At 41.4% G+C, this 27,677-nt stretch overlaps 1 protein-coding gene across 1 annotated transcript in view; it reads left to right on the top strand.

Annotated features, from left to right (window-relative positions):
* NSMAF (neutral sphingomyelinase activation associated factor) overlaps positions 1-27,677 on the top strand; it is a 2,091,028-nt gene that overhangs the window by 1,627,091 nt on the left and 436,260 nt on the right. Inside the window, exon 24 of the mRNA XM_044065485.1 lies at positions 16,594-16,661. Within this exon, the coding sequence (XP_043921420.1) occupies positions 16,594-16,661 (68 nt within the window). The remainder of the gene's footprint in view (positions 1-16,593; positions 16,662-27,677) is intronic.

Below are 27,677 nucleotides of genomic sequence, written 5' to 3' on the forward strand. Positions count from 1 at the left end.
AGAGTCAGAACAACATACCACTATGCCAAATCACCTGCTTTGTGAAAGAAAAATGCTGTGTTACCACCATACATTTTACTGCCAAGGTTCCTGTGCAAAACAGTCAGAGCAACATACCACTACGCCAAATCAGCTGCTTTGTGAAAGAGAGGAAGACTGAAACTTAAATGGCTATCATTTAATGAATTCAGTTCTCACCATAGCTGTCAACCTCTTAGCACAAAACACCTGGACAAACCCAGTAATGAGGGAATGCAGCCCTCAAACATATTCAGTGAATTCAGTTCTTGCCATAGCTGTTAGCACAAAAAACCTGGACAAAGCCAATAACAGGGTAATACAGTCCCAAAAATAAGGACAAATTTCAAATAGTCATCTTATAAACTTAGAAAATTGCTATAATAAAAGGTTGTGTTACTATATATTTATTGCTAGAATAAAAAGTTGTTTTACTATGCATTTTCTGAAGAATATGAAGTCTGAAATTCAAATGCCTGTCAATTTTACTTCTGATGGAACAAAAACAATTTTCAGCAGAGGCCCAGGGAGAAATACTGTATTCACATGTCTTTGTAAAATGGCAGGACACCAGAGCAAATCCACACAAACACAGGAATAAGATGCAGACTCCACACAGAAGGCACCCCAGCCAAGAATCAAACCAGAAAACCTATAGCTGTGAGGCAACAATACTGGCACTGCACCATCAAACATGTAAGGAATTAAACATTCAGAAACCTGAAGTCTGAAATTCAAATGCCTGTCAATTCTTCCTGGGCCTCTGCTGAAAATTGTTTTTTTGTTAATCAGGACAGTCTGACTTGGAACAAAAAAACAATTTTCAGCAGAGGCCCAGGAAGAAATAATGCAGACATGTCTTTGTAACATGGGAGGACACAAAAGCAAACCCACACAAACACAGGGAGAAGATACAGACCCCAGAAAGACAGCAACCCAGCCAAGAATCAAACCTGTGAACCTGCAGCTGTGAGGCAACAATGCTACCACTGCACCATCAAATATCAAGCATTGCAACATTTACAAACCACAGATATTATGAGGAACAGATCAGATCAAATATGAGGCAAAAATCTGCAATTGTTTTTACAAATGGTGGTGGGTAGGGAATTCAGGTCCTTAACACCTGCATACAGGGTTCAAGCCTGAGTATCTCTACCCACCACCATTTGTTCTCTCTAGCCACCAGTAAATAGTAACTGGGGCATTTTACACACACACACACACACACACACACACACACACACACACACACACACACACACACACACACACATCTCATATATATATATTATTCATGGTTCCATCAGGATTTTTGAGTAAACACTAGCGACATAATATTAACTGGGGATCCATCCAAGACTCTTGCTAAAGTCTTGTGAAGGTAATATAAAAAAAAAATCACTGATTACGCTTTCATTTCTATGCTCCATAACTTGGCATTTGTTCTTACGTTAAGTCAATATGACTCATCTAGGTATCAAAAGTTATTCTTTCCTCATCTCTCTTTCAGAGAAAAAAAATGTTAAGTTTTTAAATTCATTTGAATATCCACTGTTGTGCTTTTTTATTTTGAAATGGCAAAAGTGGATTAGAGTCAAATTGTATTTGTTTCTTCCTGCATATGTTTGTGTGTGTGTGTGTGATTGCAATGACATTTAAATATGCAGTTAAGCTAAGCTACACACCTGCAAATATGATTGCATTATAATGCTGTACATTTACTGCACTATAACTGTATGATTTATATATCTCTGTAATACACATTTTTAGGAGGTAGTGTCATGTGAGTTTAATTATTATTTTAATCAGAGATGCTCTATGTGATGCAATGAAATGCATAAACAATTAAAAAACAGATAAAAGAACTCAGCACTCAGTAAGATCATTTGTCTAATGACTGCCAGAGTGAATAGGGGACTCATCAGGAGAATCATGAACATGAGGTAGCACTTTCTTTTGGTGTAAGAACCAATCCCTAGATGTACCTCATCTCCTAAGAAACCCTCTCCATAGATGTACCTCATCTTCTAAGAAACCCTCTCCAAGCCATATTAAAGTAGAGCTGTCAAGGTTAGCTTGACGTTCACTTGTCAGTTCAAACAAGTACACTCTTGTGATCATTTCTTACTGAATGTACAGTTGGCTAAAGGACTGTTTTATGAAGCCTGTAGCTTCAAATACATTTATATCGCTTTGGACTTAAAATTTTTTGTTTTCTTGGAGGGATATGTTCCTGTTTGTTCTTTCATTCTTCTTCACTTTCTACAGTTAGTGCTGGGAATATATTTTCTTTCTTCATTTATTTGAAGACAAAGTCTGAGTAAGCTTTGGCTACTGGAGGAGATTATTCTTTATGTTTCAGGTCACTGCTGTGATAACCTTTAGTCGCAGGTCAGGGATTCCTGCGAGGGTCACACTGCATACACTGCTTTAGTAGAGAAAGGCAAGTGAAAACTACTGCCATAACAGCAATAAATGATAGGATAAATAACAAAATACATTTGTGCCAACTTCTAACAGTGTTTTAGTAAAAGCCTTTCAGAAAGTGAAAAGAGAATCTATTCCACTTATGCATTTTCTGCAGGTCCTAACTATAACTTAGACGCCATAAAATGTCTCTGATGGTTTTGTTAGTTGGAAAAGTTCCATTTTGCATAATTTTCTGTTCATATACATGTTTTATATACAATTGTAATGCTATGATCTTAGTAGTTATTATTAAATCCAGTATTTTATATCTGAATCTGACAAATCTCACCACTCAAGCATGCAGACCTGTTGTACTGGTTTCTATACAGTATACAGTTAAAGCTTGGTTTTAAAATTGTGCATGCTGCTAAAATGGCAATCCCCTCCCCCAACTTCAAACTGCATAGGCCTAGGATGCAGAAATTACTAGAAGAGGTAAGAAGTAACAAAGACAAAGCAGTGAAGCTACACAAGAACTTACCTTTTTTTAGGATGTGCTTTCAGCTTGTAGGACAAAAGACTGAACAACTTGTAAGGCAGGTTATCATCAGAATTAACTGGGTTTTGTCAGTCATTTTATAACTGGACAGCTGTGCATTTTGTTCAGCTTATATTTCTTTGTAGGACTGATCTCTAGTAGTACAGGAGGAGCGAATATATATTTGCACAGTGATTTAATGATAAATCCAGATCCAGGTAAATCCTTCGCTTGTACGAATCGATTCAGTCCACAACTGAAACTGTTTGATTGATTCTCGCTCTTTTCCCAGCACATAAAGCCCGGGAAGAGAGCGACAACCAATCAGCAGCATGCATAGCCCAAGCACGTCATGTACGTGCCTGCGGACGTCGCAGTCCGAGCCCCTTACAATTCTATGCGGTTTGGAACCGCATAGACTGCTGGGCATCACAATGATGCCTTAATTACTTCACCGGGCTGCAACAAAAGCAAAAAAAAAAAAAAATCTTTATTTAAAACCGCCACAACCCGAGGCGGTTAAAGTGCGCATGCGCGTACTTGCCGAGTCGCGGACTCGGAACGAACTAAATAAACCAAAAATTACGTATTTTACCGTCAGTCTGTCTACATACACAAAAAGGTACTTTTTCTTTTTTTTAGCTGAGGGGGCTGCAGTCCGGCAGTCCGATGCCACGAGCCGCCCCTGGGAGGGACTTACAGGTGCCAGTCACATCTGAGCTAAGGCCAGGCCAACTCTTATTGGTACGTCCTGCTGCCCATTTATTTCCCAGGACACTCTCGCCAGTCCCCCATTAGAGGAGAGAGTCAGATACAGAGAGTGTACCAGAAGGCATTAAACTGAGTTGGCATATACTACCCGACATCTCTGCAGGGGTGGCTCATGCTATCAGACTGCAGGACTGTAGCCTCCCCAAGTGTAAAATTGAAAATAAAGTTTAAAAATAAAATAATTAGCTGCGAGTCCCGGAACTCGATTTGCGCATGTGTGCTCGGCGAGTTCTGGGTTTCTGTAAATCCAGACTGCTGTTTAACCAGTCTGGATTATGAAGAGAAGGCATCAGTGTAAAGATGCCCAGAAGTCTATGCGGTTTGTAACTGCATAGGCTGGAAGGGGATCAGACTGCAATGTCTGCAGTGTAACGTATATGGTACAGGGGAAATCAGACTGCAACATCTGCAGTCAGATAGCTACTGACTGGCTCTCACCACAAGGGAAGGTTCATCTCCAGGAATGCTGGTGCACGGGAATATACAGGTACTTGTGTGCGCTGCTGCAAGGGAATATACAGGTACTGTGTGTGTGTGTGTGTGTGTGTGTGTGTGTGTGTGTGTGTGTGTGTGTGTGTGTGTGTGTGTGTGTGTGTGTGTGTGTAATGCACCGGTTAAATATACTTGGTGGCTAGAGTTCTCAGGCTCAAACCCTGTACTTTGGGTACAGGTAGCAAGAGCCTGAATTCCTTACCCACCACCACTTGGGAAAACTGTCCAGACTTTTTCCTCATATTTTTGTTCTGTTCTGTTCCTCATAAAATCTGTGGTTTTATGGATTTTTGTAATCAGTGAAGGATTAAATTCACTAAATAATGACAGGCATTTGAATTTCAGACTTCATATTCTTCAGAAAGTACATGGTAACATAAAATCTTTTATTCTAGCAATTTGTCTAAGTTTATAAGATCAGTATTTGAAATTTGTCCCTATTTTTGGGGCTGTATTCCCCCATTATTGGCTTTGTCCAGGTTTTTTTGTGCTAAGTGGTTGAGAGCTATGGTGAGAACTGAATTCACTGAATATGTTTGGGGGCTGTATTCCTGCATTATTGGCTTTGTCCAGGTGTTTTATGGTTGAGAGCTATGGTGAGAACTGAATTCAATAAATAATAGCCATTTAAGTTTTAGCCTTCCTCTCTTTCAAGAAACGGCTGATTTGGAGTAGTGGTATGTTGCTCTGACTGTAGTGCACAGGGCCCTGGATTCAAGACTTTGCAGTGAAATGCATAGTGGTAACACAACATTTTATTCTAGCAAATTTCCAGGATTATACAAGCAATGTTTAAAATGTGCCCCTAGTTTTGGGGCTTTTGCCCCCGCCCCATAAATGTTGGCTTTTATCAGATTTCTTGTGCTGCAAAGTTGAGAGTCAAGTGGATTTTACAAGGAGCTGAGAGCTTCAGGGGAAGAGAAGTTTAGTGCTGCTTAGACTGAGTCTGCTTGCATTGTTAATAGCATAACAGGTTTGAATACTTACTTTTGATGCAGAATGCTGTGGGTTCTACTCCCACAGCATGTAGATGCATTGCTGATACTGTACTGTGTTGTACTTGTAAAGGGGCTGAATGCTGCAGCCCTGAGAATGTCATCTGGCAGAGATACCTAATAACCTGTTATCAGTTTGCCATCCATTCCCTATTGCAATATTACTAGCTTATAATTCTTTTTAATGTAACATAGGCAGTTTATTCCTCAAGGGCAACAGGCACTTTATTTGTAGATAAAACAATAAAATATAAAGTTGTTTGCTAGCAGCAACCTCTTCATTACATACAGATCTCTTTAATGTGGAATTATTTAAATGACTTTTACTTCTGCAGAGATTGTGCATATTTACTGATAATGGTGGATTGTAGAAGTTTGAGTAGACTTTTATGAAGGAAATATTGTGAATTGGGCAGTTTTGTCATTATTGGTGCATGCATTTTGTTTCATTGTTTAGTGGAAAAATGTTCAAAACAAATTTAAAATCCCCTCCAACAACTGATCAATGAACACCTTCCTGATTGTATTGTTATTATCTGATCAGCTCAGGTACACCTCCTCCCAGTTCTTGGTTGGATGTGTTTGATTAGGAACCAGTTAAATCAACTGTCTACAAGCATAAACTTTTTTGTTGCTGAATATTTTCACTGATTGAGTCGGAATGCTACTGAAAGTGCTGAAACCAGATTGAAGCAATCACTTCTCTTAGATCTTCACTTTTTTTTTTTTTTTTTTTTTGGGGGGGGGGTACTTAGTGTCCATACCTAGGGAGCTAAGTCCGTCATGTAGGATTTCTGCCACACGATTCTCCCAGCTGAACTATACCTCTCAACTGTCCAGATTTTCACAGAATGAATAGATTTTTGCTTCTTATGTTTGGTTTGTTCCTCATAAAATTTGTGGTTTTCTGGCAAATCATTTAGGAATGAAGTCACTAAATAATGACAGACACATAGTTTCATACTTCATACCCTTCAGAAAAATACATGCTAAAGCAAGACCTGTTATTCTATCAACTGTCTAAGTTTATACAAGAGCATTTTTTAGTACTGTTTGTTTGTTCCCCCAATATATTTGGCTTTGTCCAGATTTCCTGCATTAAGAGGTTGAGAGATACGTGCAAATATCCAAACCTCTCAACTGTCCCCGATTTTGGCTCAAAATGGCAATTTTGGGAGAAACATGGAGGGTTTACAATTAATAAATAATTGTAATGATCAGAATTACATATTACTTTTATTTCAGAAATGCATGTAGATTCTGTGATTTTTGTCAGCTGCTCAACTTAACAATACTAATATTTAAAAAGTGTCCCTTCTTTGACAGGTTCCCAGCTGTATTGTGTGGATATTTTATATTTTTGCATCACATTTTTGGTCTGTTTTTCATAAAATTGTGGTTTTCTGGCAAATTAGTGGCAAATCATTAAATATTGAAGTTAGAAAATAATGACAGACATTTGAGTTTCAGATTTCATACCCTTCAGAAAATTCATACTAATGCAAGACCTACTATTCTGTTATTCTTCTAAGTTTATAAGAGCAATATTTAAAAATTGTCCTTATTTTTTAGGCCTTTGTCCTACTTCTATTTATGGCCTTTTCCATATCTTTTGCTCTGAGGTTGAGAGATATGACAAATGTGTCAGGACCATCACCGTCAGCCAAAGACATTTCAAATTGTGACATAGTTTTTGTACTCCACTCCCCCATGTAGTGACTCTAGATGTGTCCAAGCAAGAGAAGGAGCAGTTATGCAGTGTAAGTGTACAGAGTATCCCCCCATCCTACGTAGACACAAGTACTACAGTGGCTTTTCATCTGTCCTTGATTTTGCAGAATGTTCTGGTTTTCTGTAATATTTTTATACTGTTGATTTATGCTTATTATTCAGAAAATGCATGTTGTTGCAGTGCCTGTTGCTCTATGTTTAAGTAGGTAGCAATGCTTTAATAACCATCAGGTAAGCTTCTCTGAGATTGTAAGATGCAAGTAAGCTTTAGTAAGTATACTGTTAAAGAATTATCAACATTGAAAGCCTTTTTGTGGTTGCCATGCAGAGAATATTTACATAACTAGGTAACGTATAAGCCTTGGGTATTGAAATGCATATGACAGTATTTCATAGGTTCATAGGTTGATACTATGCTATCTGCCCTAGGGCATTTATAAGCCTAGCCAGAGTGTGTTTGGCTGTTGCCACCCTTTTAGATTAGTTGACTGTGCCTCTGTATAGTAGGTCACAGAAGGTAGCCCTTTTAAGGTTAGTTTAATGTACCTCTGTCAAGCAGGGACACAGAAGAGGTCCCAGGGGTAAACTTACGATCTCCCATCCACTCGTCAAGATTTCTCTTGAAGAGGGTCAGTGAGGGGCTATGCCTAACATGGATTGTGATTTTGTTCCAGAGTGAGGGGAGCCTCTGGGATATGAATCTGTCCCTCCAGCATGTCCTATTTTTCTGCTGAGGTTCAAGTCCCTGGAGCGTGTAGCTCTAAGGGATTTGGATTTCCTGAGGTGGAGCATGTCCATTAATTCTGGGTTGGACATGGCTTTATACGTCAGGCATAGATCGCCTCTGAGTAGGCGGTAAGCAGCTGAGTAGAGCTGGAGTTTCTTTAGCCGAACTGCATAGGGCATCTGTTTGAGTCCCTTGATCCTCTTGGTGAGATACTTTTGGGGTCTTTCCAGTTGTTGCAGGTGTCGAGTAAGCTACATCCCAAATGGGGCATTGTATTCAATTATGGGCCTGATAAGTGATGAGTAGAGGGACACAATGACGTCTCTTGGTCTAGATTTGAACCCTTTCATGATAAGGTGGGCTATATAGAAGGTCTTTCTAACCACTTTGGCAATGTGATTGTCAAAGGAGAGATTGCTATCTACTTGGGTCCCCAAGTCCCTAATTACTTATTCTGTACTTAATGGATTACCACCTATGTGGTAATTTGTGGGCACTTTGTTTTTCCCAAAGGGGATGACTATGCACTTTTTGGCATTTAGATTTAGGCCATGGCTCTGGCACCAGTTATCCATCTCTGTGAGACCCTTTTGGAGGATGCTTGTGTCAGCCGGAGAGTCGATTATGGCACCCAGTTTGCAGTCTTCTGCGAACTTGGTCAGCCATAGTCCACCCATGTTAGCCTGTACCTTGGAGAAATATATACCGAACAAGAGAGGTTCCAGGACTGAGCCTTGTGGGACGCCACTTGTAACAGGTTTAGAGTCTGACATGGCACCTGCTATTCTGACCATGTTAGTTCTATCCCTGAGCCAGTTTGCAACCCATGTTGTGACATAGGGGTTGATATTTAAGCTGGTGAGCTTATTTATGATGCCCGAGTGGGGTATTGTGTTGAAGGCTTTTGCGAGGTCCAGGTAGGCTGTGTGGACTACCTTCCCTTCATCTATGGCTTTGGTAACTGTTTCAAAGAAGTCGACCAGGTTCAAGAGGCAAGATCTGCCCTTAACAAAGCCGAATTGGGTAAGACCCAGTGTCTGGAGGTTCCCAATGTCTTTGTTTATGATTTCCATGATGATACGCTCCATAGCTTTGCAGACCAGGCTAGTCAGGTTTATAGGGTGATAGTTTCCGGGGTCCGTTGTGGCACCACCTTTGTGGAGTGGGACCACTGTTGCTGTACGCCATTCCTTGGGTACATATTCTGTAGTAAGGCTGAGATTGAACAGTGACTTTATATGAGGGTTTAGTTGTTCTTGGAGCTCATGTAAGACGCAGCCCGGGACACCGTCTGGTCCCATTGATGCTGTGTTTTTTGCTTTGGAGAGGGCAGCTCTCACCTGTGCATCTGTGATCTCAGGAAGGCTACACTCTGTTGGGTTAGACATTTGCTCTTTTGGGGGGGGGGGCTTTGCACTGTACCTTTCTGCCAGGATGTTGGCGATGTCTGTGGGTTCAGTGTATTTTTTGTCATTTTGCACTAACTCAGAGCATATCTGGGAGTTGCCTCCCAGGTTCCTGACATAACTAAAGAAGGCCTTGTGATTATCTTTAGTGTCTTGTGCAATTTTTCTTTCGAAGCTGGCCTTAGATGATTTTATGAGGGATCGTAGTTTCTTGCTAGTACTGATCAGAGACGCCTTCCCTTTTTGGGATCTATCATGTAGTAGCTTTCTCCTTCTGTTGTATAGCTTATTTATAGCCGGGGTCCACCAGACAGGTCTCCTGCCTTTGGAGGAGTGAGTCTTGGTTTTATTTGGGATAGCATGCTCCATGCATTCCTGTAGGTGTCCATAGAATGCTTTTGTAAAGGATTCTGCGTTTTGGGCTGTATTTTCCACTGGCCCGGAGGCTTTGAAGGATTCCACCTCGGTTTTGAGAAGTGTGAAGTTTGCTTTTGAGACGTTCTTCACTGTGGTTTCCTTGGCTGGGGGTGGGGACGGAATATGGATGTCCAGTGGGATTAGTTTATGGTCTGATCTTACCAATGAGGGGTATACCTCTGGTGTGGAAGAGAGAGACCCCATGTTGGTGATGACCAGATCCAATATGTTTTCCCCTCTTGTGGGAGTGGTGAGCAGTTGTTCCATAGCATTTGAGTTTATAAATTCTAGGAACTGTTGGGCGAGGGTGTTTGGGCTTGAGTAGTTTTCCCAATCAATGTTTGGGTAGTTGAAGTCACCCAATATAATGGTGTTTGTAGAGACCTTCATATTCTCCAGTGTTCTCAGGAAAGCAGAGTGGGGTTCCTGTGTTTGGGAGGGTGGTCTGTAGCAGGCTACAAACTGAAAGGCAGTTTTGCCCACTGTTAGTTGCACATGGATGGTCTCCGATGCTTCGTGCAGTGCCACTAACCTGGAGGTGTGGGTATCTTTGATAAATATGGATACTCCCCCTCCTTTTGTGGTTCGGTCCTAGTTTTGGGGCCAAAAAGCATGGTATGAAGTATAACCTGTTAGTGCTGGGGTGCTCTTGGGAGCCTTGAACCAGGTTTCTGTTACTGCACAGATATCGATATTCCCCATACTGAGGAGAGTCTCGAGTGTGTGCATCTTGAGGTTTATACTTCTGGCGTTGAGCAGCATTACCCTTAGTGTTTTTTTTCTTTGTGTTGTCTATGGAGGTGGGTTTGTCTTTTGAGCCTTGCCTAAAAAGGCACTATGGGGTTGGCAAGAGCCGTTGCCCGTATTCGAAAACCCAGGGGTGAGAGGTGCAAGCCATCCCTAGCAAAGCAACGTGGCTTGTCGAGCATGTCATCCCAGGCTGACAGACACTGGATCCCTTTTGAATGACACCAATACTTTAGCCAATTGTTAAAATTGATCATTTTGTCTTTATACTGTGGCATCATTCTTGGAGAAGGCAAGATGCTACTCAAGGTCAGGGTCATACCGGCCTGGGCTACATGATCAGAGAGCTCCTCTATGTCTCTTTTCATGTAGTCCAGGGAGGTACATCTCAGGTCATTCACACCAGCATGGACAATGACGGAGTCATATTTGTACTTGCTTTGGAGTGACCTGAGTGCTTGTGTTATGTGGCAGATCCTGGCACCCGACAGGCAGCTTACAGTGACCTTCTCCTTGTTCAGTCTGGTGAGTGGGACGTCAGTGTGTCTGACAATAGGGTCACCTATTACAAGTGTATTGGGTGTGTTGTTTAGCCTTAAGGGCTGTGACTGTGTGGCACACTAACTTTGTGAGCTATGTGCTACATGGGTATTGTTTCGTGGTAGGGGTTGTTTGGATGTCTGCTTTGGAGGTCTCTGTTGCTTAGGACAGGATTACAGTATTTTCAGACGCTCATTACATTTGTTGGAGACTTGCAGTCATCTTTGCAGGCTTTACCCATAAACTAAACAGAATGCCAATATATCATGTGTGGTCCATAGCCTGTACAGTAATTCTTTAAGCAGTTTATCTTGCGCTTGTTTGCTGTTCATTTTTTACTTTGATCATGTTTTCCCCATGAAGCAAGTAGATAGTTGTTGTTAGGCAGCAGGACTTTTTTGGATAAGAAACATTTTTGCAAGTGAGGGTATCACAAAGATTGCTACTTTCAGCATGTAACATGGTACTTTTATAAAGCTGAATATAAATTATAATTAGAACTGCAGTGCAAGGGGAAGTGGTTTAGTTGAGTGCTGCTTGTTTTTTTATACTTGATTTTGACTGGCATTTCAGTTGTTGTGTCTTTCGGCTTTTCCCGGTTAGGGGTCGCCACAGCGGAACTTCGGTCCGCTAATGATTGGTAGTAGATTTTTACCTGCCGAGTTGTCGGCCCTGACGCACAACCTTCAACGAAGGTACGCCCATTCATGCATGTCTCCACACAGAAGACACTCTAGCTGAGAATCGAACAGGACAACATCTTACTGTGAGGCGACAACGCTACCGCAGCACCACCACCTCGTTTTTTGACTGGCATTTCAGTAATGTATTTAAAAAGTAATTTATTTTTTCTTGCCTCACAACTTTTTGTGTCCATCTAGATATTAAATAAACTGTCATGTAGGCAATGCATTGAAATAGTTTTGTCTTTTCCTCTTCATTTTGTCTTGACTGAACTCTCATAATGACGGTTTGGCACCCAGGGCAGCGTATTTAATTAAAGTCCCAGTTTTTGTGGTTTTGAGCATACTTCTGCCTCATTCTAGTTGGCCATACCCCCTGCCATTGGCCCCACCCATTCATCTCTTTCCTGCAGACCCCCCCCTCTTTGATGTGAAGTCACCAGCCACCACTACATCTCTGTGGTGGCAGCATTGCATGCTTCAAAGTGGTTGCCTGCTGGAGGCATATGCACACTACTCAACATGCTGAGTCCTGGAAAGTGGCACACCACTTGCAAAGTGGCCATCATTATGACTGTCACTGAGGCAAATGCAGCTACACTCCTTCAGATGTCATTAATGCAGAAGGCCAGTGCTGTATCTCTTCTCCCAGAGTGGGTAAGCTGTCATCAGCCAGTCACTTCCATATTCCCAGCCCAGTTCCTTCAGTACCCATGCCACTAACTGTGAACATTGGTCATCTGGATTGTAGTAAAGGAATTACCTCTGTAGGTCATGGGAGTGGGAGATGAAGCCTTTATAGTATCTAATGAATTAAGAGCTTTGTCTCAGTCCCTCTGCAAACTGTTGCAAAGTTTAAGTTGGTGTCTCTTCATAGGAATGCAGTTCTCACAAGATCTTGTCAGAACTGGACTTTCTGATGAAAAAGAAAAAACTCTGTAGAAAGGTCTCTGAAAAGGATAAAAAGGTGGGAGTGGCTTTGGAAGATTCTTCCCTTAACTTTTTCTATCGTATCAGAATCTCTCCTTGATTCAGATGATGAGGTCGTCCCTGGCATTCTCCTGTCACAGTCAGTGTCAGACCTTTGAAGGGCCATTTATATTATTAGTGAGGAGATGAACATCACAATTTCTGTCCAGTGTGAAGCTTAGAACAGTTTGTTTGGTATATAAAAGTACCAGAGTTAAGTATGCTCAAAGGGATGTAGAAGACGTTCTGGTTGATGTCTTCCCTCTTCTACAAGGTGGACAGGAAATAATTCCTCCCATCAGCTTCTCCTTTTGGTCAGATACCCTTTGACCACCTCAGTGGTTTCAAGGGCAGTCTTGGTGAGGCACAAAGTGCTGAAACATTTGAGTGGTCTGCTCCATGATTAGGAATCCAGAAAATCTGACCACTAGAAAGGAAATGGCATTTTCTGTTTCCACTGTCAAGATGAGGATCATCATCTCTGTTTGGTTCAAGGCAGGTATTCTTATCATATTCAAAGGACTAGACCCGAAGTTAATTTCTTGGAGAAAGTGAAGGCAAAGAACAAGCTTTCAAAAGCTTTGCTACACCTGTTACACACCAGTATTGGCTCTCGGGTCAAGTTTGAGACCTAACCATTATTTAGGCATGTTGTTCTCATTTGATACTTTCACTAGATAGTGCTTGGGTCTCTGGACCTTGGACCCGTGGACATTCCCATGGATCTTCAACTGGAAGCCCTCATAGCTTCTTATACACAGCTGTTTATCTATGAGATTACATCAACACTGGCTTGTACCTAGGAAGGACAGGTCAGATGTGCAGTCTGTACATCTGTTGTACCTTTCATGGAGGAAATTCGAGAAATGCTATCCTGAGGAAAATTCCTGGCCCAGCAGCAACAATCTTTGCCTAGTCCCCAGCAGATATGGGTCAAGAAGCAGATTCCTCAGCAGCAAAAGTAGCAGTTGACTGCCTAGCCACATTGGCACCATTTGTTTTTCATAGTTTGCCAGACCTCTTTACAGAGAACACTATTCCTTCATCTCAATGAGCAGAGTAAAAGTAAATATCTGTCTTGCAGACCTGCTGGAACAAGGGCACACTCTGAATCTTGCATTTCCTCCTCCCAGCTTATTAAACAACATCTGAGGGACTGCCTCATTTGGTCATTCTGTTTTCCTGATTCCAAAACCAGCAGTCTTGATCATCTAAGTTCTATATTTAAGGTGATGTAAATCCATAGATTGGGGATTATTTGTTCTAAAATATCTATCTGTATCCATATCTGAGATCCAAGCTCTTCCTTCCTGTAAGAATACAGATCCAAGACAGCTCCTTCTGTAATAGACACTGCTTATAACTATCTGAATAACAAACAAAACAATCATGGATTTCTTCTCTAATAGTAAAGTCATTTTTATACCCCAGCTAGTAACCTTTACATGCCTGAAACCTGCTTCTTGTAGTCATCAAGAATGGGCCTATTATTGGATGTGTCTACTTTTAAAATGTTCCAGGTTTCATATGGCATATTAATGTCCTGTTGCACCAGTACCACTCCTTTCCTTGTCATTCCTAGTGTGCTGTCTGTCGTTTAATTGTCCTTTCCTGGTGGGATTCTATTTAAACCTCCTCTGTGACCTGTCAGGCTAGTTACAATCTCTGTTGTGAACCACAGTGCCTCTTTTCCTCCTCCATTCCTTATATTTTCATATTCTTTACACGTTTCCCTTAAATAGAGGAATGTAGTACATTCTGTTTTATTCTCATTGTCCCACATACAAAATGCACACTCCATAAAGTTTACATCACTGACACTGTTTTCTATATATCATGTTTCTCCTATTGCCATAGTATCAAGACATTGTTCTTCATAAGTGTTACTGGTTAAAGCTTTGATTAAACTGTGGGTTTTAATATTCAGTGCCTTCCTTTTATTGGTTTCTCCTTCCTGCTTTATATATGAATGCATTGTTTTATGGGTTTTTTTTCCATTAACTAGTACATTTCTGTAACTGTACTCCCTATTGGAATTTGCTTTGCCAACTACCTTGTTGTTTATTTGGGGAAATCCTAGATTTCCCTGATATTTTTCTGTTCATCTCCTTTAATGCAATAGCTTGACAAGGAAAACATTAATATTTTCTAAATTAGGATATTGGATTCCCTCACAAAATAGTTGCAGGCCATCCTCTCTTTAAGTAGTTCTCCATCAAATCCAAAGCTCTGAGCTCTGCAACAGTTTTTCAGCCATGTGTAGAAGGCCATAATGTAAAACAGTCTTTCACGTCCCTGACGTGGACAGTTAGTGCATCTGATGATGCTAGTGTGTATTCTTTCATTTTTGGTATATTGTTCATCCTCCTGTGGTTTGGTTTGCCAACTCAGCCCGCTGGCTAGAACAGCTTCCATACCATCTTTCATCTCAGTATCCCCTTATTTCCATGTACAGTTATGCAGGCCAATTCCTCCTCAGGTAGATGGCAGAGATGATGGGACATTAGCACCTTCATCTTCAGGGATTTTGCCTGTTTACTTGCTTTTAGAGGACTGCAGCATATACAGACCTTGAGCTTCATAGCTTGCAGGCTGGCATGCACACTTGGAAACAAACCTTGATGCTTTGACCATTGTAAGCAAAGCATACTTAGACAAAGGTCCATTTGTAACCCCCCCCCCCCCAGATGTCACCCCTACTGTATGAGCCTTGTGCTCTCCCCATGAATAGCAGTGATTTTTTGCTCAGCCTCATCCTTCTGCAGCCGGTGTATCCATCATGTATCCATTAATTCAGCAGATAGGTAAAAATTAATTTAGCAGAGGTTACTGGTGGTCATGAATAAAGGCACTCTGCCTTTGGATGTGGACATGCTTTAGGCTCACATTGTATGTGCTGCTCATCTTAAGCCCATTCTAATCTCAGATTGCTGCACTTGTCTTATCCATTTCACAGCCATGCAGTTGTTTGGCAATAACATTAAGACTCCAAACTGTGCTGCTCCTTCTACTTTTCTGAGGAACGGATTCCTGTCCCCCTCTATCAAGGCACTTATCATGCATCTTAGCTCCTTGTTTGCCTCCTACCCTTATATCTATCCTCCAGATAATGGAATCTCCCAACACGTGCTGTTTCCTCCCACTATAGAGCTTACTGCCATTTTCTGCCATCCTTCTGCAAGATTATTCTCAGTAATATTTGTTTTCTGTTCCTTTATAATTCTGTGTATTTATAACAGCTTGGATGAAGCTTGCCAGTTTTGATTTTGTAGAATGCATGCTTCCCACCCCCAGTGCATGGGTAGATTATCAAATTATGTTTTGTTCTTGCATTTCCTGTATTTTAGGCAGATTTATACAAGTACAGCGCTTGTTATTAATGGGGTTGGCAAATCCTTCATTGTTTCTTGATGTGGAGGAAAATACTTGCTACTGGCTTGAAGGCTTACTAATCAATGCAGTGGGAGAATGTGCTTATGTAGTTAATGAGTGATTTTCTGGCATGCATAGTCATGGATATGCATGTGTCCCCAGGTGTAAGAAATTCTAAAAAAATATGTTGAATGCTGATTGGTGACGAGGCTGACCTCAACTGCAGAACTTATCATAGAGACCCTTTCATAGATCAACCCGTAGAATATGAATATATCCTTAATTCATTTGTTACCATAAATTTTGAAAAATGTGCTTCTTTTATGCAAAACGTTTTCAAAATGTGTACATAGTTTAACATTTTAATTGTTGTTTTCAGAGCTGAATTTACTTTGTAATACGTAGTTAAGTGTATATTAAGCCTCATGATGCCTACTGCATGCAGTGATAGGCTCTGGCTTCTCATAACCCTGAACTAGATAAACTGGGGATATAGAAGAGAGATGGACACCATCAATACATGGTTTTCATGCATCGTTATTTTCACAGTTCTGAATCTTTAAGCAAATGGTATAATCTAAATAGTTTATGGAAACTGTATCGTTACCTAAAATTTTTAAATATATTGAAATGTATTCTTTACAAAATTATTGAAAGTAAAATGTAATAGCTTCTGTCTTTGCACATAAAACTTTTGATTTGAACATTGTTTGTGTACTTGAATTATTAAGGAGATAATTTGATATATACTCTTTTGTATCACCTATTTAATTAGATTCAACACTGAAGATGTTCTCTAAAGAATCAAATGCACTACAGAGGAGCATGTCCTTTTCTAATATGGTAAGTATTTTTCTTACTTAAAGATCTTTAAACATTTTTTGTTTCACTTATTTATTAGTTATTTGCTTTTCTTGAAGCTGTAAATACCTTCATTGCTAAACAGAATAAATAAATGAATGTATTTATTGCTACTATTGATGTCAAAGGGTTTTGTATCAAGAGTATGCATATTGCTTATAGTTTGCCATCAAAATATCAAAGGCTCGTTTACAAAAATTGTGTGTCCGAAAGTGCGTCTTCAAGGTTTCACAATGCCGAACTGGAATAATACAAAGTCATAACAATGAAAGTAAAGCTTGATTCGTTATTATGAGTTTAGCATTGTGAATGGAGACTGTGGTACAATGAGGATCAGAGAATTTACCCTTTTCATCACTGTAATGCGATCTTGGAGTTGGTACATATGATTTGCAGGGAGGTGCAGGCGGGGTTTGCTCTCCTTCTAAAACATAAAAGGACATACGTTTTTTGAAACCAGAAGTCTGGTATGTTGAATGTCCTTCGTCATGTTTCTGATGTTCAACATTTAGGCTAAATTTTGTTTTTCTATTTGGAATTTTAGTTTATTCTTTTGATAGCAAATTATTTTGCCTTCGATATTTTGATGGTAAACTTCACTTACCTGTGTTTCATGTGGTCACAGACATAATGGCTCTGATTTCAAAAGATGTGCTTTCAGTGTAAGTCTGCTCTGATTCCGAAGGAACTTTACTGTCAGTGTAAGTGACTTAATTGAGTGTAAGGCCTGTGTGTTAACATGCTTGCTACAGGGCCCAGATTCCAAAACACCTTCTTTCAGTGCAAGTGTTCACTTACACTGAGAGCAAGTCTTTTGGCATTGGGGCCAGTATCTGCATGCAGGTTGTTGCAGCCTTTTCAAACTTAAAATGTAAGCTGCTTTTTAAGGCAAACCTCACTGCATCCCTCTGTACGGGGGACTTCACCCCTTAGTTATATATGCTAACGCCAGGATCCCAGACCCTTGAGGAAAAAAATCAAAGTCATTGAACAGCACCAGAAGTTAGAGGACGTCCTCAAAAATGCATGCTGATACAAGCTTTCTGAGTGAATAATGCTTGCCCCATTTGCCTGTTTGTCTTCTCACTTTCCTTTAAATGGATGTTTCACTGAGCAACAGGCCCTTTTACAGGGATGACCAGGGAGTCTCCACAAGACAGCATCCATGTATACAATCAAGATCCAGGTATGTACTAACTATAGTGACACACAGTAAAACTGCTGTTGTGTACTAGTTGTGCTACTAGCAGCATGCTTAGGGAAAAAAGAACTCATTTTAGTTTGATTGAATTAGCTGTTCACATCTATCAATGAAAATACACTTTGTAGTATGCCCATTTTAATGTAGTACAATATTAAATCCAGGTATTCAAAAGCTGTGATCTTTGTTATATCTGGTAGACAGCATCTTTCATTTTAAGTGTACATTCTTTTAGTTTGTCTTTGCTGCAGATGAGTTGTACCTTTGGTGTATGAAAGCAGAGTTTTATTTCACAGTTTGTTAGTTGGTTAGTTATTGGGCAGAATTGCATGGCCATAATTTTCCTTCTTTCAGTCAGGAAGATCAGCTGATTCAGCTCTTGAGACTGTTGAGCAAAAAGCTTCATAACTGTCGGTGAGGTCAGCAGTAATTACATTGCAAATGGATACTGCTAGAGACCTATGTTTATGTATCAGGAGTGTAAGTGTGATTCTAAAAAGTTGCCTACATTTCTGGTCATACAGTAGACTCTGCAGTAGAGCTGGAGATAGTTCAGCTAATGTTTCAGTGACATATCCCAAGGGCTAAAACACAGTGCAGTAATATGCAGTTCAAATGAGTCTGGTGCCAATTTTAGCTAGTCAGTGTTAGTTGTTTCTAACTTTTGGAGATCAATTTGTGTTAGGGATGTGAGGATTTACTTCTAAAAATAGCAGTGTTACATTGAGAGCCCTTGCCATTATGAGCTGAGTTTATCTTGGAAGGTATTATTTTAGATCTGTAGTTTCCAGCAGGTGGCCCGCAGCTTATCATAGCATTTAACTTGGCCCACAGCAAGCAGAAGTTGACAAATGTTAACTTCATGGTGTTTTAACAAGCTGGTACCGACTAATAATTGGAACGCTGCTCTTGCGGAACCATCTCTGAGTGAGCCTGCAATACTACCATTTGTTTAAAGCCAGGAAACTGCTTTGGAATGGCGACATCTTAATGCTTGTCTAGAAGCATAGCCGTTCTCTGTTTTCCTCCCTCAGCTTAATTAATTTTTAAGCAGCATTGACTATATCTTTTTAAGCCTGAAAGTGGCGTTCTAACTACGCCACCCACGTGGTGACTAGTCCAAGTGTGCTCTAATATCTGACTGAACGCTGAATTAGTTTTTAAGCAGCATTGGCTATTTAATTTTATATTTTTTTAAACCTGAAAGTGGCGTTTTAACTACGCCACCCTCGTGGTGATTTGTCCAAGTGTGCTCTAAAAACTGACTGAACTCTGAGATATAGACAGTGTTTTCCCTGTATTTTTCGACACTGTGTACTTTTTTATCTCGACAGCAGTCCTACCGACCCTCTACTTAATGCCCTAATACAGCTCTGACTTATAGTAATAGTTTTAAGGTGTTTACTAGGGCTGCTCCCTAGTAGGAGTGAATGTTTATTGCTAACTTTTATATTGCTGCTACTGCATAGAGGGAAGGACCTCTTGTGTTTACTAGGGCTGCTCCCTAGTAGGAGTGAATGTTTATTGCTAACTTTTATATTGCTGCTACTGCTTCGAGGAAAGGACATCTTGTGTTTACTAGGGCTGCTCCCTAGTAGGAATGAATGTTTATTGCCAACTTTTATATTGCTGCTACTGCTTAGAGGAAATTACCTCTTGTTTTGTAAATATATTTGATTGTTGCTACCAAGAAAGTGGAAAATGTATATTTGCTACCTTTGCATGCTGACTGTTTTTTGATACTTGACCACTCTTGCCTTGCCTGTGCTATTTGTTTCTCTCCACTACTTTGTCTCTCTTTCTCCCTTAAGTTATCCTGCTTTTCTCGTGCTTCCAGCTCAAGTCTCTAGGAACCTAAGGACCCTCTCCAAATACCAGCGGGTTCACCTCACAGCCTTAAATTCCCTTCACCCTCTTTCAAGGAAAAAAGAAAAGTATGTTTGCTGTCTAACTCCTGCCAGTTTTACTCTCTACCTGTGTACCATTGCTATAGGTGCCTAAGCACGCTCTGAGCCAGGACAGCCAGCAGACCCCCCCCCCCTCTCTATAGTACCTTATCATTTACTCCCCTATCTTCCTCTAGGAACTCCCTCTCACTCTTCCCCAGTTTTTAATACAGCAACTCTCCTGCTTATCTACCTGCAATACAGACCTGTTCACTAGATGGTACCCTGTTCCTAGTCTCATCTCATGCTTTTCCTCTAGTTTCCTTTACTAATTACCTTTTTTTCTGTAGTCCCAGACTTGCGTTCTAGTTCCTCACACTTCACCCTACTGTCTACTACTACCGTCTCTAGGTTCTCTCATCACTGTTCTCATGTACTACTGCCTTATCCAACTTACCTTCTGTAGCCAGTACTGCTGATTGTCTCTTCTCCAGCTGCTTCTTACCTGTCTCTACCCGCTCCCTACCCCCAATTTCCACCCACCCCCGAGGGGTCCTACTCTTATACTTACTAGCCACACCCCTACCTCCTCCCACTTCTCTGATTAAGCTTTTCTATTGCCTAATTACTTCCACTCCACTTACCATTCCTACCACACCCCTCCCTTCATCCACACCTATTATATTTCTTACCATCAATAACACAGCTGACATCTTATCTATTCTAATGGATAAATTAAATACCACTACTCAGTTTCAGCAATTTCTCATACTCTTACTGCTTCCTCCTCTCATTTATGCTTATATACTCTCCTCCTATGTACACCCATTAGGTCCAGATTTTCACCATCCTAATAAAATAACCACCTCCACTCCTCTACCCATCCTATTCAACCATGCTAACATTACAACTCCTCCCAGCAATCTACCAGCAAAATATCATAGAATAGTCCACATCAGATATATTAATCTCAATCCCAGGAGATCTCTACTCTTAAATAGCAGACTACCATATCCAATCTATCTCAGACAACTCCAAACATTAAAAGATGGAGACATTCACCCAAACCCAGGCCTAACAGCAATTCCAATCTCTCTCCCCAACCCCAACCAATCAACTAATTATCCCATTACTAAACCATCTGATTCACTCTTTATAGCTCATCTTAATATTCGTAGCATTAACAACAAAGTTACTCAACTCCATGCTCTTTTAGAAGTCTACTCCTTTGACATCCTATGCCTAACGGAAACTTGGCTAAAACCTGTAACAAAAGACAATGAAATCATCCCACTAGGATATAATGTCCTGAGACTTGACCGTGCAACCATAAAGAGGGGGGGGGGGAGTGGCAATTCTTTTTAAATCTAGCCTACAATTAACCACTTACAACATTAAACCACCACTTAGTACCAGTGCAGAAATTCTTATATCTAAACTACAACTTAACAATGCCAAAGCCATCTATATTATTTGTATCTATATACCCCCCGGTAACAACAATACCACCATAGAAAATATCCTTTGCTGATTATCTCAACACCTGCCCCAAGAAACCATAATCCTTGGCGATATAAACATTGATTGGAACTGCTGTAGCAATAGCAACCCAACCACCAACATCAACCTATATGGTTTTGATCAAACCATTAAATCCCCCACCAGGATAGATAAACACAACAAGAAAGAAAGCACATTAGACTGGATTCTGTTAAACAACCATCCCCAGTTATATGAATCTGGAACCCTTCCAGATGATATAAGTGACCATTCACTTACCTATATCATCAGACATAAAACCTATACTTCCATTCCCACCACAATCAGGAATATTAGATCCAAAAAGAACTTCAATCTAGATCTCTTCCAAAACGAACTCAGAGCATGCAACTGGTCTCTCCTAAAATACCTCCCTCTGGAAGAAGCTGTTCAGTACTTTAATTCTAACTTCTTAGCCATCCTTGATCATCATGCACCAACCCGTACTATTAGAAATAAGACCAAGTCGGCCCCATGGCTTTCTAAAGAACATAAAATTCACCTCAGGAATAAATACTGGGCCAAATGGAGAATGACCAAAAATCCTGCAGACCAACACAATTTCAAACAACTAAGAAATAACACTAAGAAAGCTATACTATCTGATAAAAGAAAATACTACCTTCAGTTTCAAAAGGCAAACCATAATAACCCACAAAAATTCTGGGCATGCATCAACCAATTACTACAACCAGGTCAACCCAGTACACCAAGCCCACTAAACACTGACCATCAAAATCCCATGCATACTGCCAATGCCTTCAATACCTTTTTCACCGATGCAATCCAAACACTAGCCAGTCAACTATCACCTAATACTTTTACTTTACCTACCTATAATAAAGCCACACCCCCTCCATTCATTTTCCAGCCAGTCCCAACAACCTACATTCTTGCCGTAATCCAAAAACTGAAACCAGGCTCTCCTTCAGCAGACCAACTACCTGCTGAATATCTACAGAAATCTGCCAAGTCGATTGCTTACCCCATCTCCATTCTGATCAATAGAAGTATTAGCAAAGGTCACGTCCCTAACATCTGGAAAGTCTCCCATATTATTCCCCTTCACAAAGGTGGAAGCTCCACCTATTTCTCCAACTACCGTCCCATAGCCCTTCTTTCTCCTTTGGCCAAGATCATGGAAAAATGCATCCATAGGCAATTGCTAGACCACCTACTCCATAATAACTTGCTCTCTAACTGTCAACATGGTTTCAGACCCTCCAATAGCACTACCACTGCCCTCCTTTCCTTTACAGATTGTATTAACAAAAACACAACTGTAATATGCTTTCCTCAGCACTATTTATCGGTCTGTCAAAAGCATTTGATATGGTCAGTCATCAAATTCTGACAGATATCCTCAAATCCCTGGCCTTAGATGCACTCTCTATCAAATGGTTCCAATCCTACTTAGATCAAAGACAACAGGCTGTACTCTGGCAAAACACTCTATCTAACCACCTACCAGTACCTCAGGGATCCATATTAGGACCTCTCCTTTTCTCCATATTCATCAACGACCTTAATCTAGCAATTCCCTATGCTACTTGCATTCAATATGCAGATGACGCCACACTTGTATGCTCAGCCACAACCACCTCTGAACTTCACTCCCTTACCCAAAATGTATTTAACACTATTGAACAATGGTTCACTCACCGTTGCCTTCTACTAAACCCCAAAAAACTAAACTCCTCCTTTTCAATCCTAATCATAAGTCTTCTCCCATAGATTTTGCTGTTACATCCACTAATGGTACCATTATATCACCTGACCTAACTAACAAGCTACTTAGTATTACCATTGACAACAACCTTACCTTTGACATACATATCAATAACACTATTAAATCTGTCAACAAAAAACTTGGCTCTTTCTACAGAATTAAACCCTTCCTGTCACCTACAGCTAGGACTACTATTGCACACACTCATCTAATCTCTAGACTCCACTATGCATCAAATATTTTCACTAATCTATCTAAGAATAACCTCAATAAATTGGAAATCTCATACAATAACATAGCCAGATTTGCTACTGGTAACCCATTTAGAACACACCATTGCCTTAATTTAAAGGAGCTTCAGTGGTTGGAACTACAGAATCTGCTCAAATACCACCAACTAATCACTGCCCGCAAGACCCTTTACCAACCTTCCAATACTCCTACTACTCTATCCACCATCATCACCCCCTATCACAATCTGAAGTCCTTACGTTCATCTCAGAAACTTCTAATTAACGCAGCTAAATCTAACAACAGGGCTGGGAATTCTCTCTTCTCTAATACTGTGGGAAAATTTTGGAATCTCCTACCCAGCGAACTTTCCTCAGTTTCCTCTATATCACTCTTCAAAAACAGACTGAAACTTTTCCTCAAAACACACTGGTTATGCCCCTGTACTAAACCTGACTAATTCTCCACTCGAACCTTATACTGTCAGCATACCTTACCTTTCTCACTCTGTGTTTCATTATTTCCATCCCTCTGAATACTTACTGTAAGAGAAAAAAAAAAAAAACGATTTTATTTTTTTTTTTCATTCTGACTTTTATTGTACCGTACTTGTATATGGAATTAGCCTGTATACCTCCCCTTTTTTCTATATTAAGTAATGTACTTACTTGCTATTTTGAATGCATTTCATATGGTATTAACTTATGTTCTCTCTGTATTATTTCTGTATTATCCAATTTTGTACTTGTATACACATCTGAAGTCATTTTATAGTGTCCTGCAACTTTATTATCATGTGTGTCATGGAACTTTTCTCCCCGGGCCTCTACTGAAAATGGACATATATCCAGTTAGACTAGCTCGGTCAACAAATGTAAAATAAAATAAATAAATAAATTCAAAGTATGGCACATTTAGGAAGAGAGTAATTGTTATTAATTTTGCTTCTCTGCTTAAATCCAAATTAAAGTTTCTGTTGAGCAATACCTGCCATGTAAATTTCATCAGTAGTCCCATCCTCAGTATAAATTTTTTGTTGCCTGTCACAGTCTTCTTTTAATTCTTTCCTGAAGTAAAATATGGATCTGAAGTTGTTAATCTTCTTCCTATTCATCACTGATGGGTTCGGTTCCGAGCCCCTCAGAACCAAGTCGGCCTAATACCAAGCTCGCGTACACTAAAAACTCTCGAGCTAAGCTGCTACCCACAATGCACCTCTCCCAGTTACCTCAGATCTCGTTTGCCACACAGCCATATAGCAGTGTTTCACCGAGCTCTCCAGCTAAGTGTTGTATTTTTCAAAATTTTCAATATTTTATAACTTTTCTCTCTCAAACTCTTCTACACCTTTTTATCTTAACCAGCTCTACCCACGGGTATCTTCTCTTTACCATTGTTGGTAATGCCCTTCTTTACCCTTGTGGTATTCTCAATACCATTGTTGGTATTTTTATTCTTTTCCTTCTCTATCACCTTTTGGATTGTTAAATTGTTTTTTTCTGAGTATGTCTGAAAAGAAAGGGACTTCGGGGTTTAAGTATTGCACTTCCTGCAGTGGTAAACTCCCCAATAGCGACCTGCATGAGGAATGTGTATATTGTCTGGGGGTACCACACTTATCTGTGAAACCTCCCTGTCAGATTTGTATCAGTTTCAGTCAGCGAACGCTGAATGAAAGAAGAAATAAACTTATTTTGAAAGGCCCGCTTCCTTTTCTTTTTTTCTGAGGCTCTATCTGCGTCGGTGGTCTCAACCCCTCCTTCTAAGGACAAAAAACGTCCTCATTCTGACCCTTCTTCACCAGTGGTAAGTGATAAGGGCAAGCCTCATAAGCACAAGGCCCAAAATTCTTCCATGGAGCACAAGATCGCCTCCTCTGTTCCGACCACCTTGGCTCCGAGTTCTGCTCCAGTGGTCTCTACAGACATTACGATGACTTCCACATTGGCACCACCTTCGGCACCGATTGTTATGGTTCTGACTGGAATTTCGGCTCCAACCTTGTTGCCTGCCATTACCTCGGCACTGACGTCTGCCATCACCGTTCCGAGACTGGTACTTAAGACTTCTTCGGAGCCGATAATGACGTCCACTCCAGCTATTCCTTCGGCTCTGAGCCCTTTTTTGGCACTGATAGTCCCCCTTTTGCCTGTTTCAAAACTGGAATCCTCAGTGCCGACTTTTACTGCACCACAGACCCAGTACTCCCCATCTTTGGATCCGTTTTCGGAACAAGCCTTTAGCCCCTTTTTGGACCGACCTGACTCCCCCTCAGGAGTGTCAGTAAGGTCCACCAGGAGTCTGTCTGAATTGGATTTGGTGCGCCTGTTCAATCAGCTGCTGACAGAGGGATTACAAATTTTCCTAAAACCCATTCCACTCCGGGTTTTGGGTCCTTTGCCCCTGTGACTCCCACATATTCCCCTCATTTGAACCCTTCAGTTCCGAGGCCCATAGCTCTGACGTCTGTGGGGAGGACTCCTCTCCTCAGTGCCGACAGTGACCTTCTCTGAGGCCCCTTTGGGTTTCGGTTCCCTTGGAACCACCCCTTCCTCACTCTCATGCTTGGGGAGTGGAACCCCCAGCTCCAGGTACAGTTCCAGTTGTTTTATTGGTTCTGACTTTGGTACTGGGAGCGACTCCTGCCCCGGTTTTGCTTGAGGCCCCATCCCTGGGAGTGAGCCACATGGAGCTGGGTGTGACCCCGGTTCCGAGATTGTCTTCCTCGGTTTCAGTCTCTCATTCCTCTTTGGGTGGGCCTGACTTCCAGGTGATGGAGAGGGTGCTTGCTTCGGGAAGCGCTCCTACGTCAGACATTTCCCCCTGCTCCTTCTGAGCTGCAGCTATCACAGGCCACCCCCCCCCCCCAAGGACACTGAGAGTGCAAGCCACAGGAAACCCCTGTTCAGGGTAACCTTCTTCAGAAGCTCCCACTGAAGAACCACCTTGGAAACGGACATGTAAGAGGAAACACATGGACTCCCCAGAGGGGTCCCTCACTGAGGATACAGACTACGATGATGAGGAAGTATCAACATGGTCACCCCGTGACAATGTCTCCTTTGGGGACATCCTGGAAATTTTGAGGCAGAGGGGTGACTGGAAGCCCTCCAATCCTTCCTTGGAGGAATCCCTATTCCTGCAGGCCTTCCGCTCTCGGCCCTCTACGTCTTGGGTGACACCCCCCCGCCAATGAGTTAGTCAAGCTCATCATGCAGCAGGCATGGAAGAACCCTGATACCGTTGAGGCCATTCCCCGGAGACCAGACAAGGTACTGTCCTCTCCAGAAGAAAAGCCCCATTGGTCTAGAAGCTTACCAGTAGACACTATGGTGGTGGCGGCTGCCACAAAAAAGGACCTTGTGGAGTTAAGTCCTGCTGTCCATCCAGCCAACAGAGAGTCCTGGGCGGTGGACAGATTAGGGAAGCAAGTTTTTGCTTCAGCGACCTTTGCTGTCAGGTCTCTGAATTACTTGGCACATTTTACGAGGCTCCAAAGAGATCTCATCTCTGAACTCTCTGGAACCCTCGCTGGTCAAGTTTCGGATGGGGCATGTGATAAAGTTGCTTCCCAGCTTGCTACCCTAGAGTCGTTCTCCAACTCGTCCATGAGGTTGCTGTCCCACGCAACTGAAGGGGTGGCTAGAGCTGCGGGTGCAGGTGTAGTTATGAGACGCCATGCCTGGATGCGCATTTGTGACCACGTGGACTCCTTCAAGTCTTCCTTCTTGAATGCCCCTATCGAACTGTCCGCTCTGTTCGGTTCTAAAGTAAAGGACATATTAGCCAGGTGCGAGCAGGACAGAAAAACCTTGTCTGCCATTGGCCTACATTTTTCCAAACCTCAGCGCTCTTTCTCCAAGAACCAGATGAGTGGAAAGATATGGCACAAAAAAATCTCAAGGTCCTTTCCATAGTGCACATGGTGTGGATTCCCCCAAAGGCAGAGGGGGTTCCAATAATGGAAGATGCCCCTTTCGGGGCAGAGGGGGTCCCCAAAATCACAACTCCAGGGATTCTTTCTCTGGACGACCTTATCAGCACTCCTGAAGCGCTGCCCGATTGCTTTCTTCTGGAAGCAGTCGGGGCTCATTTTTCTCTGCACCAAGCTGCCTGGCACTCTATTACAAATGATCAGTGGGTGCAGAGAATAATTTCCAGAGGTTATTACATCCCTCTAATCTCTTATCCAAGACCTCCAAAATGTCTTCCCGATGTTCCACCCAGTCAAAGGGAAGAGGTAGCTTCAGAAATAAGAAAGCTGTGTCTAAAACGAGTCATCCAACAAGTCCCCCCAGACCAATTCAGAGCCCTGCTATTCGGTCTCTCGACGGCCCCCAGAGTGTTCACAAAATGCCTAGCAGTGGTGACAGCTCATCTGAGACTTCAGAGATTCCAGGTGTTTCCATATC

The sequence above is a fragment of the Protopterus annectens genome, chromosome 3.part0, assembly GCF_019279795.1.
Source record: "Protopterus annectens isolate FY-2018-M chromosome 3.part0, PAN1.0, whole genome shotgun sequence".
Classification (NCBI taxonomy): domain Eukaryota; kingdom Metazoa; phylum Chordata; order Ceratodontiformes; family Protopteridae; genus Protopterus; species Protopterus annectens.